This window comes from Glycine soja, chromosome 17 (genome assembly GCF_004193775.1).
Source record: "Glycine soja cultivar W05 chromosome 17, ASM419377v2, whole genome shotgun sequence".
NCBI lineage: Eukaryota > Viridiplantae > Streptophyta > Magnoliopsida > Fabales > Fabaceae > Glycine > Glycine soja.
In genome coordinates, this window is record NC_041018.1 from 41,726,897 (window position 1) to 41,743,591 (window position 16,695).

At 27.0% G+C, this 16,695-nt stretch overlaps 1 protein-coding gene across 1 annotated transcript; it reads left to right on the top strand.

Moving 5' to 3' along the window:
- Window positions 1–8,698: 8,698 nt before the first annotated feature.
- Window positions 8,699–13,749, top strand: LOC114392665 (GDSL esterase/lipase EXL1-like). The gene is made up of 5 exons (XM_028353874.1): window positions 8,699–9,134; window positions 10,035–10,165; window positions 10,309–10,542; window positions 12,939–13,194; window positions 13,272–13,749. The coding sequence occupies exons 1-5, from the start codon at window positions 8,828–8,830 to the stop codon at window positions 13,460–13,462; spliced, it is 1,119 nt and encodes a 372-aa protein (XP_028209675.1). The 5' UTR covers window positions 8,699–8,827; the 3' UTR covers window positions 13,463–13,749.
- Window positions 13,750–16,695: the final 2,946 nt, after the last annotated feature.

Genomic DNA, 16,695 nt, shown 5'->3' on the forward strand with positions numbered 1-16,695 from the left:
GATAATTTCTTTGACGCAATAATGTTTTGGAGATTCTAGTCGTTACGCATAGACAAGTTTTCGCTCAATTGTTGTTTGTGATTCTTTTCAAGATAATATGTGCGAATTTTATCTCCTCTTATATAGAATGTAGATTCTTTGTAGTCATATGTCGCACATTCATTCTTGCAATTAGATCATCATGATCTAATGGCTGAAATATTCTTATTTTTATATTTTATAAAGATTGAAAATAAAATTAATGGTTGTAATTAAAATTTGCTAATTTCTTAGTGCAAAATCTTATCTTTTTATCTTCATTTTAAGTTTTGGTCAAAATTAGGCAAAATAATTTAGGATATTTTTTTTATCATAGGATGTTTGGAAATTTATGTATACCTTGAATTAAAATGTTTGCATATCTTTATTGATTTATTTAATTAGGTTGTAATTTTTTTTAACTCATTTATGTTTTCGTTTTCAATCAAATTTTACTATCAATAAATTATTAGTTCAAGTAATGTTGAATTTATTTTTCTTAAATAAGGTATTAAGTTTGAGTCTTGTAGATAAAAAAAAATGTAGTTATTGTAAGGAGAAAACTTCACTAAAAATGACTTAATTAATTTTTTTTATGAAAATTAATTATCGACAAAATTAACTGAGACCTCGTGTCAATAACATCTTAAAAAAAATCTATTATGCACAAATGTACTAATGATTCTTGAGATTAGACCAGGGCTTCTATAGTATTGCCTTTTGCAAACAAAACTCACTGAAAATTGTTCTTTTCATAATCAAAATTGAGAGAATTCCTTACTCATTTTAGTCGTCGTATTTTTAGGCGAAAATCACTTTGAATCATGCTCAATTTTGACTTGTTTTTAAATGATTCTGGAGATTATAATGTATACAAATATTTATATGATGGAAATATCTCATTGTGCATATTAAAATAATTTTTTTTCTACTAACTATTATGCCTGCCTTTTTCTATAACTTTGAATGAGATAAATTTTCAGAACTAGAACAAATTTATGGATTTGTGATTGTGTTTGATCATTGTCAATATTGACTTAGTTTTAAGAGAAAAAAGAGCCTCCAATTATTACTATTGAGTCTAGTGCTGTCATGGGAGGTTTTCTGAGAGATGTGAGCACTTAAACATAGTGTGTCTGATGGTGACAAAATTCACCATAAAATAGCCTATCAGATAGAGTATTTCAAATAATCGTAGTGCTAAGACTTTTTTAAAATCCGTTGATGAAAAGCTTACGACTTTTTTTATTAGAAATTTAGGACTCTTTATAAGGCTTAGAAAAGTCCTTGTTTGATAACGTCATACATGATAGTCATCGGTGTTCGTGAACATATATGCTAAAAATGACATTATATTTTACAAATTGAAGATGACACATTTATATTATTTATTCTTTTTTATCAAAGGGACTGGTATTTTTTTATTCATGACATATTATTTACACTCTTACAAATGTTACGAAAATTAGTTTTCATCAATGATTTTTTTTTCATGAGAAGACTTCAAAAAGAGATGGAGAGTGAGAAAAGAAAAAATGGTGGATAAAATGTGCAATCGCCCATTTTATTTTCTATTTCCATCTCTTGGGCCGACGTGAGCATTTCCTTAGGTCCGGTTATGCCTTTTAGGGCTGTTGTTTACTGCACTCTCATTATTGTATTATGTACTTTTTTCATTATGGAAAACTCATTCTAGGATGTAAATTATTATTTTAGAATGGACTTTCATGAATTTAAGAGAAGTGCAGGATGCAATAACGAGAATGCATGAAACAAATGTCTTATTTCAGCTCTTGTTTCTTATACTGTCATTGTTGTATCTTGTATTTCTCATTGCATTTTGTAAAATCCATTCCAAAATATGCAATGCAGGGGGGCCTACGGCTGGTCTTGGGGTGGCCTTTGCCCCCCTAAATTTTCTTAATTTGGTTTTCTAATATTGTATAATGCTAATTAGGTAGTTATTTTTATTTAGGAAACTTAATTAAGTACGTAAATAATATCATTTTTATGTTATAATAAAATATTATATTCTGCAGAAATAATTTATAACATTTTAGAGATAATTATATTTTTTCTTTTTCATGATAAAATATTTGAGTACTATTTATTTTTATGTTAAATATTTTTCTTTTTATTTATTTTTATTATTATTTTTAAAGTTCTAAATAATTCTAGTTTGTAATGAAATGATTGTATTAACCTTTGTCAATGGCTAATGGGCTAAACTCTAAAGTTCCTATTCTTGCTGACTTGCCGTTGCTGTTGCTGCTGGACGCCTTAATTAACTTAATTAGACCCCTAATCATGTACTATAAGTATTACAAATTAAATCACCTTCAATATAAATAACGAGTTAATGAAGTGAACTAACATTAATTAACAAATCACCTTCCGTAAGAATATGAAGACATGAAATTAATAGTTCAAACCACACTGACCACATGAATAGATAATAATACTAGTAACAATATGACAGTGATAAACAATGACAATCTACTCCCAAACATAAGAGGAGATTTTGTTAAAAGAAAAAAACTATTGGAAGAACATGTCCTTGGACAAATTTCAATGAAACTCTAGTAACAATTCTTTTAATCCATATCCAGTATTCAGCATGATCCTACTAAGCACATGCATGGAAGTGGACTGATTGTGACGATGGGGTCATTTGCATGACTTGTGTTCCTACAAGAGAGAACAAAGACGTGTTAATAGAAAGATTGTTTTGACAAAAATTAAGTGATTTCTTTTGCGAATTAGATGCAATCAACATCTAGCATCTAACTTGACGGCAAAAAGGCAAGTGCTTAAAACGTATTTATTACTATATGCGGCACATTATTAATTAGAATCCCGTTAAGTAAGTGATTATAATTTTTTTATTCTAAATATTACAAAAATGTTAATTTTAGTGACAAATCAATTTACATGTAAATTTTAAAGTTTCATCACTAAAATTTTACTGACGCTCATATTAGTGAGTGTATATTTGTCATTAAATTTAGTCACTAATCAATTATTTTCTTATATGCCAAAGATTTCATTACTAATAGCAGTGTTTAGGTTGAGCATAAGATGTGTCAAACTCAAAACACACAATACAAAAGTAGCAGTCAAAGTAGCTTAGTTCTGCTGGATCAAAATACATGCTAATTTTAATTAGCCAACTTCCCTTCTGACAGTGACCATCTATTAGAAATTAAAAAATGACCTACCATCAAATATAACTAACCGTACATTACCATAAGAAAAAGAACCTATGAGAAAGGCACAACTCTTTTAAGCAGAGAAACAATCAGGTCAAGTGTGAGGCAACCACAAAGTCAAAGTGAATACTACTTTGTGGTTACTGATTCAACTACTCCAACTAAATCATTGAAATGAAACTCAATTGAGCCAGAACAGAAAATCTATGTAACCAGGAATTAAAGTTACTGTTATCCCCTTTTGAATTGCATAAAGATCCCCAAAATCAATTTGCTGTGGGTCATGAAGAACTCCCACTGACACCCCCATCCACTTTCCAGTAAAACACTTGCTTCACATCCTTTTGCAAACTTTCTACAACATTTATCACGAATACTCTCCCAGCCAGAGAGATGATAATAAAATTCACACTTAATTTTATTCCACTCCCAAAAATAGAACTTAATCTATTTTACTATTTCTTTGATGTCTCTTTTACTCATCAAGAAAATCAGTGGGCCAATCAAATTATCATTAGGAAAATCACACACAGAACACCATTTCAACAAGTGAACATTGATGTGTAAAATTATTACGTATGATATATATCGGTGGAAAGCTTCCGTTGCCAAACTATTAAGGTAGCGTCTACTTAATTATTGGGGCCTAGGCTCGACAGAAAATTCAATCCTTTCCACACGCGTCTGCTTCTAATTTGGTTTGAATTTTTTAATATTTGATGGTTACAGATACAACTGACACCTAACTCAATTTAGTAGATCCATCATTTTATTTATTTGATGATTCTACACTAGTCACTAGAACTACTCTCACATGAAAACGATGTGTAATAATAAAATTTAGGCTTAGACGTAATTTTTTCTCACTCATCTTTCATATTGTGAATTTTATCATCAAATTATGAATTTTTTGTTGCCATTTAACTTCTAAAATTTTACTTATTTTACCACCTAATTTTTAAAACAAAAGTGTTTAATTAAAATTTTGAAAAATTGAGTAAAAAAAAGTTTAATGATAAAATGTGTAAAATTTCTAAAATTAAGTGACAAAATATACAAATTTCATATTTCGATAGCAGAAATCGTGAAAACGTCAAAGATAAACAGAAAAAGTGCATGTCTAAAATTTAATTTTAGGCTGTAGCTTATAACATTTATGATTAGATTTGGGTGAAATATATGAAGTGTGAAAACAGAGGATTTATAATAAAAATGTAAGGTGACTTTGGGTTTATAACTGAAATGTTTTAATTATTGATTAAATTACTTCATTTCATTTAAAATAGGATAGAGGTTACAATATGATCAAACACATGGGTATAAACATAAGACAACGATGCTCTTGGTAATGAATGAACATTGTTGGCTTGAGTCTTACAAAACTCACCAATGAGTTTGGAATAAGTTGTAACAAAGGTTTACACTTTGAGATAATGATGTTAAAATTTGTTATTATTCAAAGTGTCTGAAATTCCATCAACAACCAGTTTGCAATCTGATTCCACCAGTACAGTTGGAGTTCTTAGACTATACTTTTTATTTTTAATAAAGAAAGATACTCGTCTATTGAAAATTTGAAGTAAATTAATTCCCCGATATGTTTGGCTCAACGTACAGTATTACATCGGCTTTGTCGGAGAATAACATCCTTTAATTTGTTCTTCTTAAGCTTTTATCATTTGAATGACAATCATTATAAGAATTTTAATAAAAAAGGTTAAGTAGTGTGGGTTCACTTGTATTTTTATTTGTTATTTTAACTTTTTAATTATAAAACACTCATCTCATTTTTAATCTCTTTCCTATTTTTAAAGATTTATACAAAAAATACAAAAGAAAAGGTATTTTTAGTCCTTTCCTTTCTGAACAAATCTTTAAAAATAAAAAACAGATCGAAAACAAAATAATATTTTTAAATTAAAAATAAAACAAGTGAACTTATCTTATTACCACAGCCACACAAATCAGTCCCATATGACAAGTGAACTTGTTTGATTCTGAATTTAGTTATTTTCATAAATATGAAGTATTAAGAAATATCATGGTTTTTGACTGGTGAACACTGAACTTGACCCTTAACGAAAATGAAGGAAAGTGGTTCCTGGATTGAGGTGCCAGTTGAATGAAGTCAATGAACATGAACACTCCCTTGCAAATGATGAGTTCACTATTTAATTAATGCTTTTATAGTTAAAAAAATATAAGAAAATTAAGAAAAAGGAGAATGCTAAGAGTGACTTGGTTGAGAGTGAAAAACATTTTGGTCTATTTGGTAGGAGAGAAAGTGAAAAAGAAAAGAAAAGAAAATACAGTTAATAAAATATATTTTTTTCTGTGTGGTTGGACAAAAAATTGACTTATAGAAAAAAAATTTAAGGTAACACATGATTAGAGTGTTTTCTATTTTAATTTTAGAAAAACAGAAACTAAAAGTGAAAGTACGTCATGTTAAAATTTACAAAAAAAAAAATCATAAAATATTTTCAAACATAAGTTTAAAATTGAAAATAATAAATTAACATTTTCATTTTTTTCTTGAAGAAATAAAAACACGATGACATCATAATAAATATTTGCTTTGAAAATATTTATTTTTTAAATTTTGAAATGAAAACTATTTTTAAAAAATGAGAATAGAAAATAAATACAGAAAAATAAACATTCAAACTAAATGTCCCCTTTTCATTTTCTTTCCATTTCAAGTTTTAAATTTTCATTCTTTCCTTAGTTTTCTTTCATTTAATCAAACAAACCATTAGTAACAACATAACGATGTTGCATTATATTACTAATCTTGTGCTTGATAGAAGAAAAAAATAAAAGAAAAGAAAGGGATAAGAAAATACATATAACGAAACATTTTTTTTTGTTTGGTGGAAAAAAGTTATTAGAAAAAAAGAGAAATAAATTGACTCATAATAAAAGTAAAAAATTTAAATTTCCCTTTTTCATTTTATGTCCAATTCAAATGTCAATTTTTTTTCGTCTTTTATTTTTGTTACTTCCAACCAAACTGAACATAATAGATAGTATTAGTGTCTTCTATGTGTTTTTTAACTTTTAATATCATCTCTCAAATGTATTGGCATGGTCTTTTATGTTGTAGTTTTTAATACTAGAAACTACTGTTTTTAATTATTATATGAGAAAATACTTTTTAATATGTTAGTTTTTTGTTGCCTACAATAATTAAATGTATGTATAGATATTAAAATAACTACTTTTCAGAGCAACTGCCAACTGTTGGTCACGGAAGCCATCGCTGCGCTGACACAGATAGCTTGAATTGAATTGCTGTGATAGTTAAATGTATGATCACGATTCTCTACAATTCTATAAAGAGCATCACAAAAGCTCAGTCATAAAAAATATTGCTTTCATATAATATAATAATATATATATATTTTTTTTATCATAGCTATAAAGTATTTATCAGGTTTTGATGACTAGCCTGTGACGTAAAATCTATTTGAATACTTTTAATGAAATTCTTTTTTCTAATCAAATTTTTCTTCATCCAAAAATTTAAATCCGAAATTTTATTTAATGAATCTAAGTACATCGTTATCGATCACACTAATAACTTGTTGATTATAATATAATAATATAAAATAAAGGTAATACTCATTGATAATATAAAACTATAATACTCTTTCCTATTTAATTATAAGATTGTTTTAATTAATTCATGTTTCTTAGAAAAAATAATTAGTTTAATTAATCACATAGTAAATATATTAATTAATGATATTATCATTAAAAATTATCTTTTTTATTTCTTAAATTATTAATTGGATTGTTTCTTATTAATATTTGAAGAAAATAATTAAGCAATAATACATATGCAAAATATAATTAATGCATTTAAAAACTAAAAATATTTCTATAAATAATCGTATAATCAGGAAAAAATATATATAATTCGATTCTCTACGATAGAGAACATCACATAATCTGAGCCAAAAAAAAGTACACAAGTCACAATTGAACCAACGTGGTTGTACCCGTGGGAGAGTGGTGAAAAGTTATAGTTTCACATGCATCCATCACGATCTTTACATGCTGTCACGTTTAAAAACAAAATTCTTTCATAACTGCTCTTCATCAAAACTTAATATTAAGAATAAAAACTAAAAAATAGATCGATTCAATTTTTTTATCGATAAATATAATACTAATTATTACTATTATTAATTTTTGTTAGATGGAAAATTCAAACCTACACCTTCTTTTTTTTTTTCTTTCAACCTTTACCATTAGACTAATCTTAATTATATTTTCTCTATCAAGTAAAACATATTTTGAGTTAATAATTTGATATCATTAAATAAAATAAACAAAATCAAATTTAATTATATTTGAGTCTAAAATTTATTTTTTGTTACTTATAATTAAATTCGGAATAGTAAATAAGAACCTATTGTAAGAAAAGCAAACAAAATTTGAATAATAAATAAATTTGAGTAATTCTTCGTTGTGAGAATTTCACTTTTTTTGTTTTTGGTTTAAGAATTTTACAATGTTAATTCTACTAACAAACTGCGGTTAGAATTGTATCTCTTTTGATAACTTTTTTAGGGTCAAATTCTTCTCATTTTAATTTCCTTTATATATTTTCAAGACCTAAGATATCTAATGGTATAGAAAATAAAAGATATGATTAAAAATATAACTCCGAACAATTATAAAATGTCTCATTTTATATGTTTGATTTGAGTTTCTAGACATAGTGGTACAAAAAATAAAAGATATGATTAAAAAACAAATAAATGTTCTTAGATAGTCCGTGTTTTGGATGTATGTCTAATTAATTGTGGTAAGATCGAGATGCAGTAAAAAAAAATGGTAAGAGATTAAATGAGTTTTGCACTATCTAGTACTCCCTTTCAAACCAGCTGGTGAAGAAAGAGGGTTCCAGTGACCTCGTTTATTTGAAAGCAATTTAGGTTGGTTGTTCCAGTTAATTATTAGCTGCGGCAAAATTAATAATGTTGGTTAGCATTTTCCTGGATTAAAAGTGACCTGAAATATGACCAGAGACGATTGTCTTTGACTTCTTTCAGGTTTGCTAATCGTCTTGCATTAAATTAGATAAGAATTTGAAACTTAATTAAAAAACTCAGACTAGAATTGACTCATTCAATCAATATTGCTACTATTACTATATACTATCTCTTTCAAATTTACAATTTGATCTCTACCACTTTCTCTTAATCTAGTATAAAAGACATGAAGTAGCAGTCTCCTCGATCTTCATATCAGTGTGTCATTTTAGACATAAAATAATATTAAATACATAAATATTTAAAATTTAAAATTTAAAATAGTCAATAATTAAAATTAAAAGATAAGAATTTGCTCATTAATGGCTTGACAGAATCGTCGAACTAGAATGATAAGTGGCGTTTGCTTGACTATATGCAATAAATGAGCTAAAACAAAGAAGGATACACTAATGCTGTCATACACTTTATGGTGTAACTGTGTAAGATCTGAATTACAAATGTATAAGATGCCAAGTTTGATCATCCTTATCTTTATTATTTCAGAAAAAAGAAGCTCAACCAACAAGTAGAGACAAACCCCAGCTACATAAACATATGGGTCTTTTTATGAAGCTCCCTTTTCCTCCTCATCTTGCAGCTTCCTCACTGCTCCATTTCATATTATTATTATTATTATTGATTTTTGATATTGTGTGTAAAACAAGGGCAGTTGTGAAAATTCCACCAAATGTTTCAGTTCCAGCAGTGTTGGTGTTTGGAGATTCGATCGTGGACACTGGCAACAACAACAACAACTTGGGAACAACGGCTCGGTGCAATTACCCACCATATGGTAAAGATTTTAAGGGAGGCAAACCAACTGGTCGATTTAGCAACGGAAAGGTTCCATCTGACTTTATAGGTACGTACATGTGCTATCTATATATATTAAGTTATTTTCATATACGAATTTTTTTTTATTAAATATTAGAAACAAAAATATTATTAAAAGTTACAATAATTTATATATCTCTTCTTTTTGCCCTTCCTTCCCATATATATGTTTGGAAAATATATAGTTTTGTGAGCTAAAACATGCATATATACGTGCAAATGTCGAATACAATCATTAATAGTTACTACTATAAAGGGAATCAAAGTGATATGTTTGGGCTCTTCAAATAGATAGTTCCACATATATAAAATGCGACCTAAATGTTGAGTTCAGGTAATACTTTGATACAAATTAATTACTATTACTATTAAGCTAGCTTTCAGTATTAATTAATTTTGATGAAAATAACTTATGTACATATCATTTATTTTTTTACATTTTCATCAATTTCCAGTATTATCTAATTGATTGATTATATAAAATTTCCTATACTAATAATATATAGAAATTAATTAAACTGTTATTCATTTGTTATTTGTGTGTATGTACTACTGATATAATTTACGGGGCCTAGTAGTCAAAAGCCAAAACAACTGATGTGACTTTTTTTGAGTGACAATGTGATTTAATTTGTTTGGAGACAACTAAGGACTAAGAAGGTCTTAAAGAATAATGTTAAAAAAAATATTTAATACAGTTTTAATTATTTTTAATCATTTTAAAAAGTAAATAGTAGATAGTATAGTAATTAACTTTTATGTTTCTACGTATACAATAAATATTTTTTATTTTAGTTTTTTAAAGAGTGGACCTTAATTGAAGTTTATTTTTTCCTTGCTGAATGAAGTCAGTGATATTAAATGACGGTGGGTATTGGCTTTAAATTAAATACTGTATCTTAGTTAGTATTATTTTGTGTTGTATCAGCTGAAGAATTGGGCATTAAAGAGTATGTACCAGCATACTTGGATCCACATCTCCAACCTGGTGAATTGGCCACTGGTGTGTGCTTTGCATCCGGTGGTGCAGGATATGATCCTTTTACATCGCAATCAGCGGTACGCATAATATTAATAGTATATATTTACATCTCCAAATTAATTATTTTCTCTTGAAAAATTAATTAATTAGTATTTCTAATTTCTAATTAATTATGTTTGCTACATTCATTATTATGCATGATATGATAATGAATTATCAGTCGGCTATACCTTTATCGGGTCAACTAGACTTGTTCAAAGAATACATAGGCAAACTACGAGGAGTGGTTGGAGAAGACAGAGCAAAGTTCATCTTAGGCAACAGTCTTTATGTTGTGGTATTTGGCAGCAATGACATTTCCAATACTTACTTTTTGACCCGTGTTAGACAACTGCAATATGATTTTCCTGCATACGCTGATTTTTTGCTCAGCTCAGCTTCTAATTTCTTCAAGGTACGATTAAGTTTCATCACTTTCATCATCCAAGCTAACATTACTCAAGCCTCGAGCCAATTACAACTACATACTGGCTAGTCACATTTTTCTGTCATATTTTCTTATTAACCCACTTACATTTTATAAAAATATTGCATAACTAGTAAACATATTTAGTAGTTTAGATAAGAATACTACAACAACAAAATCTTAACTCATTAAATCACATCGACTATATAAATTACATAATGTCATTCAATATAATTATAATTAAGAATTAAAGTTTCAAAAAAGTATTATGAACTTTAAGATTTTTCTTAATGATTTCTTCTAACATTCTTTATGGTCTGTCTCTTTTTCTTTTTCTTTTTTTTTCAAACTAAAAAGTCATACCATTTATTCTTTTAAGTAACACTTTGTGATTTGTTTTATATATTCCCAAAACATCTATCTTAACTAATTTACTTCATCTTTTCTTTTGTTTAATAGGTGGTACACCAATTAGATAAGAACTAATAATCTTTTATTTAATTAGCAACCATATTAAAAAAATAAATTATAAAAAAATTCAGAATTATTCACATCTACATTAAATCAAATAGTCGAGTTGTTTCCAAACACCACAAAAATAGATTTTTCGGAGATAATGCAATTAACAAGTACGAATGGATTGTTAACCACATAATCCATTACGAGAGTGATGGCTGAGATGCACATATACACAATATATTTTTTTACAGTCACATTTTAGAATATTTTTATTCTATTATAAATTTATCTATGAACTTTATGAAATATTAAATATTTTTTAAGTTTATCTTTATTTTCTAAATAAATCCTATTTAATTATTCTACACTTTCCTACAAGGCAAGTGTATGTTTTTTCACCTTTCTAATAATAATAAACCGTAATAATAGCTATTAATATATTAAAATTAATGAGACATTAGAAAAATTAATAAAATTGAAATTATTAAATATTTATTTCATGAAAATTCAAGACTATTAGCTAATTTTAGCAATTTTCTTAATTTCTGTGAATTAGGTGAAAATGACATAATAAGAAATAAATAGTGCCATATCTTTCTAAAATATTCTCTTGATAATATTTTTAGTACTCTATGAACAGTTATTAAATAAAAAACTAAATATATTTATTAATTTAATATTTTCTAAACAATAAAAACAAGTTTAGTACCTTAAGAAATAATATTTAAAACTATTCATCATGGCATAGCTTATCACCCACTTATTAAAGAAGCAGTTTTTTCAATATATATTTGCTTTACACCATTTTTAGTTACAATTGATGCATAATATTCATCAATTTTTTTATAACTAATCTATGTTAAGAAATATATCTGATTGTATTTGTGAGCTATCATCTCCCAATTATGTTTTCTCCATCTATAATACTCAAACTTTGAGACCTTATTAGAGTGGATTAAGACTAGTACTATTTGAACTAATGACTTGATCATTTTATACGGTTTGGGTAATCAAAATAAAAAGTTTTTCTTATCACCGTCTCTTTCTCCTAATAAGTATTGTGTAAAATGAAAAAATAAATTTTAAAATAAGTGAGATTTTAGCTTTTCAATATAATTTTAATTAGTTTTTTTCATTAATACTCCTAATAAGTATTACTTTAGTTTTTCACTATAATATTAATAATAATATAATTTTATAAAATTACTATTATCTTTTATTTATTTTTACTTTTTCTCGTGCCATGTAAAAAAAATTGTCACAACACTTATTATAAGATAGTGAGAGTATTAAATAATATTCTATCTGTCGAACAATATTTGTCATCTTAGGTATTTTTATACAAGCAAAAAAAAATAATTTTATAAAATTAATAATCTTATTATCATTAATTTAGTTATAAACTTTGTCACTAATCATTACTAATATAATATAAGAGATATAAATAAATAAAACAAAATAATTTTACATTAAAGAGATAAGTTAGATAATTATTTTAAAACTTATTTTTTTCTTACACGATAATTATCATATGACAGAAAGAGTATTAAATAAAATAAATAAAAATTCGATCCATTGAATATATTTGTTTTTTAAATGTTTTCTCCATCTCAAATTATTATTTTTTAAATAACGTCACTCATCTTAGAAAAAATATTAAATGGAACAAATTTCAATACAGACACAATATTGAGTAGAAAGTATATCAAATATATAAACATTTAAACATCTTCAATTATTAAGCTTAAAATTTTAAAACCGAAAAAATAGTCCACGGGTCAGCCTGCTGCAAATGAAATGAAATCTATTAAGCTGCGGGTTAATTAAGTGGTCTGTGGTCTGAGGTGAAAAGACCCACATCTAATTCATGACGTTTTCTATACTTGTAATGATTAATTAACATGTACTTGTTTACTTATTGAAAGGAATTATATGGATTAGGGGCACGGAGGATCGCAGTGTTCAGTGCACCACCACTTGGGTGTTTGCCATCTCAGAGAACGCTGGCAGGAGGTTTAGAAAGAAAAATTGTAGTCAATATTAACAACGCAGTACAGATATATAACAGCAAATTGTCGAAGGAGCTGGATTCTCTCAATCACAACCTTCAAGATAGCAGGATAGTTTACATTGATGTTTACAACCCTCTCTTTGACATCATTGTAAACTACAATAAATATGGTAATTTATATTTTCGCTTTAACCTTAAAGTTTTGATCAACATATATTCATGTTTTGTTAATTTGTTTTTTGTGCAGGCTATAAAGTCGGAGACAAGGGGTGCTGTGGCACGGGCACAATAGAGGTTGTGTTATTATGCAACCGTTTCACTCCATTGTGCCCCAACGATTTGGAGTATGTGTTTTGGGACAGTTTTCATCCTACTGAAAGCGTTTATAAAAGGCTCATAGCTTCTCTTATTGGAAAATATTTGGATAAATTCTTGTGAGCTTTCTACGTACACCCATCAAATTCATTCTTTAAAAATTTAGTAGTAATTGATATTTGTAATTCTTAAGAACTACGTAGAGATTTTTATATTCTTAAAAATCACGTGTTGTCAACACTTTTAGAATGATTTTTCTATTTTCTTTTTAAATAAAACCTCAGACTTAGCCAATTTCTGAGGGATGGTTAATTTGCCACTTTGCTATCAGGATCAAATAACGACGAATCATGTGTGTACAAAATAAAGCATGTAATAAATTTAAAATGTTGCATACAGTTTATATATGATAAGCTTAGCCTAATCATTTTGCTTCATTGTATGCAAATTAATTATTTCATATATTCTCATAAAATAGCTTATATTTGTTGAAGGAATATGGTAATTCTAACTCTAACCGTTAATTAATATTCATAAGATAGGAAATTGAACAATTGGAAAATCAGACTTATCAAAAGTATTTTATATATTATAGGAATTTTGCGTTTTAGCATCGGGTAAAAGTTGATACTGAATGTGCATTTAGTGTCAACTTTGTGTCCACCATAAAACTGACGCTACCATATTATAAATATATGACTATATGCAATAATTAATTTATATTCTATCAATTAAAATTGTTAACGGAAAAGATCAACCATTAAATTAATTATTGTATACAGTCATAAAATAATTTATAATAGCGTCTGAAAAAGATGAAACTAAGTCGATGCTATTAATGTTCGACTAAGGGCAATGCTAAATTGTGTTGGCCTTAACATTGCATCAACTGATGGCCAAGACAAAATAGTGTTTGTTAAAATGCATGAACGAAAATGGTATTTAAGCATTGTATTATATTATTTTTTCTCCTATAATTTTATAACTAACTCAATTAAGTGATTATGTTAATACAAAAATATTTCACAATTTTTCCGCTCTCAGGACAGACCTATACATATTTGAGGGTCAACAAATGCATCCCTCATTTTAATAATGTCACATTATTTATCTTAAAATGTTATATTTTATATCCTAATTTAATATGTTTGAACCCTTGAATTATTTTCAGGTGAGAATAAATAAAAGCACACCCTTATATTTTAGTAAAATTATAAGTATTTATAAAATTTTATATTTACACCTCTTATTTTATATGTATTAACCATTACTTTTTTCTTAGTCTTTTATATCATTAGATTATTTTTTAAATAAATTATTCCGACGGATCCCGAGTCCTAGAACCGCCAATGGCCCATTATAATTAGAGTTAATTCAACGAGTGTTTGAAATACATCATTAGCTTCAATTTAGTGACAACAATTTGAGTTAGAAATTTTGTCAGACTTTTAAGCTCAGTGATGACAAAACAGTTATTGAAGCTAATAATGTATTTAAACCTCAAAAATTCTTGCGTTGACTTTGCATCGGCTTAGCCCACGTTATTAGCGTCGGTGTCAAGACGGATAATATATTTTGGACGTTGTTTTTGCACTTTCTTATAGTGTTTTTTTTGTGTGTTTTTAAATATTAAAAAAGAGGAAATATTTTTTTGACTTTATCGTCCACAATATATTAAAACAAAGTATACGTAGTTCCTGAAAAAATATTGATAAATTAAAATGAGATTTATTGTGTGTGTTATTATACACTAATCAAGTTGGAAGATTTTAATTGTAAAACAATTTTTTCATTATAAAAAAGTCATACTTTACGTACAAGGAGTACTCTACCTCGTATAGTCGTATAAAACCAGGCGCCATATCAAATGGAAAGATAGAGACAATTTTCGAGATCTATACACAATCAAAAAATGGACATTGAGCGCTACCCATCTTGCCTTAAATTAACCAAGTCCATAATCTTTCTTTTATCAAGTCCAAAACACAGTTCAAGTTGAAAGGAATATCCTGAAACACAAACTTGTTTCGTATAATCTAAATAGAGCAAACTACAACATGCCTAAAAAGATGACAAATAGATCGTAACTTTTTCTTTCTTAGAAGTGATCTAAAGTATGCAAATCATACATGCATGTTATTACTTATTAGGCAGCACCATAGCATAAGCATAGACTACATACTAAATCCAATTTGTCATTGGAAAAGATAAAAATAAGTGATAACTATATCTTCCTCCCAAGAAAAACACACAAAGATATACGCTACGTACACCTAAGGCATGCTATGCTCCTCTATTATATATATATAATGTTTACTCACTTATGTTTTAGTTGAAGTATTTTAATTTAGTGGTCTCATCTCTAATTTAATGAGTAACGAAAGAAATGTGATTGCTTAAGGAAAGTCACTAAATGTGATTAATTTTTTTCAAAAATATTTTTTCGTAAGATCAGAAATCAAATCCATGATTGAGATAAAATTATCATTCAATCATGTTATACATGATTGATTAAAGAACACTTGGTTTAATTGGATTAATCTGTCACTGTTATAACATGCTAAAAAGTAGCATACAAATTAAATTAAGAAAATGTGTTATATATACGGTAATAAGAACCTACAATTATTATATGGACGAATTTTATTATTAAGTATTTAGAAGTTTAAATTTTAGAAGGAAAATATTAAATGTTACGAAAAGATTTTTTTTTTCAACTCTGTGTTATGTGAAATCTCGTTTTTTTTTCTTAATTATTCAATTAATAATTGTTTTTTTAAAAAGGTCCAGTTGAATGTTACTTCTTCGTGCGATTTGTGCACATGATGTTCGTTCTCAATAGTAACACTCATTTTAGAATTGCTATTTAAGAAATAATTTTATCTTATCTTTACTTTTAACTTTTTTTAACCATCATAATTAAAATTTTTAATTCTCTTTAAAATCTTGAGATATTTTCACAAATTTTGATCATTTGAATTGACTATAAATTAATACTTATTTAATATTTAATTATACTTAAAACTCTTTACTTTTAATAAAGACGTTAATTTTATGATTTTACATATAAAAAATTCATAATATATAAAAAAGCTAAAAAGGAAATATGTGGTCGGACAAATTGTACTATTGTGATTAGATGTATGACAAATGCACTGAAACTAAAACACATGTTTAGGAGATTGTCATTATTGATGTCTTTAAGGGTATATATGCCAGCCAGACGTACGTTACCTTGCAATTAATTCTTAACGTTGCAGTAAATGACATACGATTGTTTGGTATAGTTGGATGAATGATTTGAAGTACAAATAGGGGGTTGTACATAACTTAAATTTCCTTAGATCGAAGAAGGA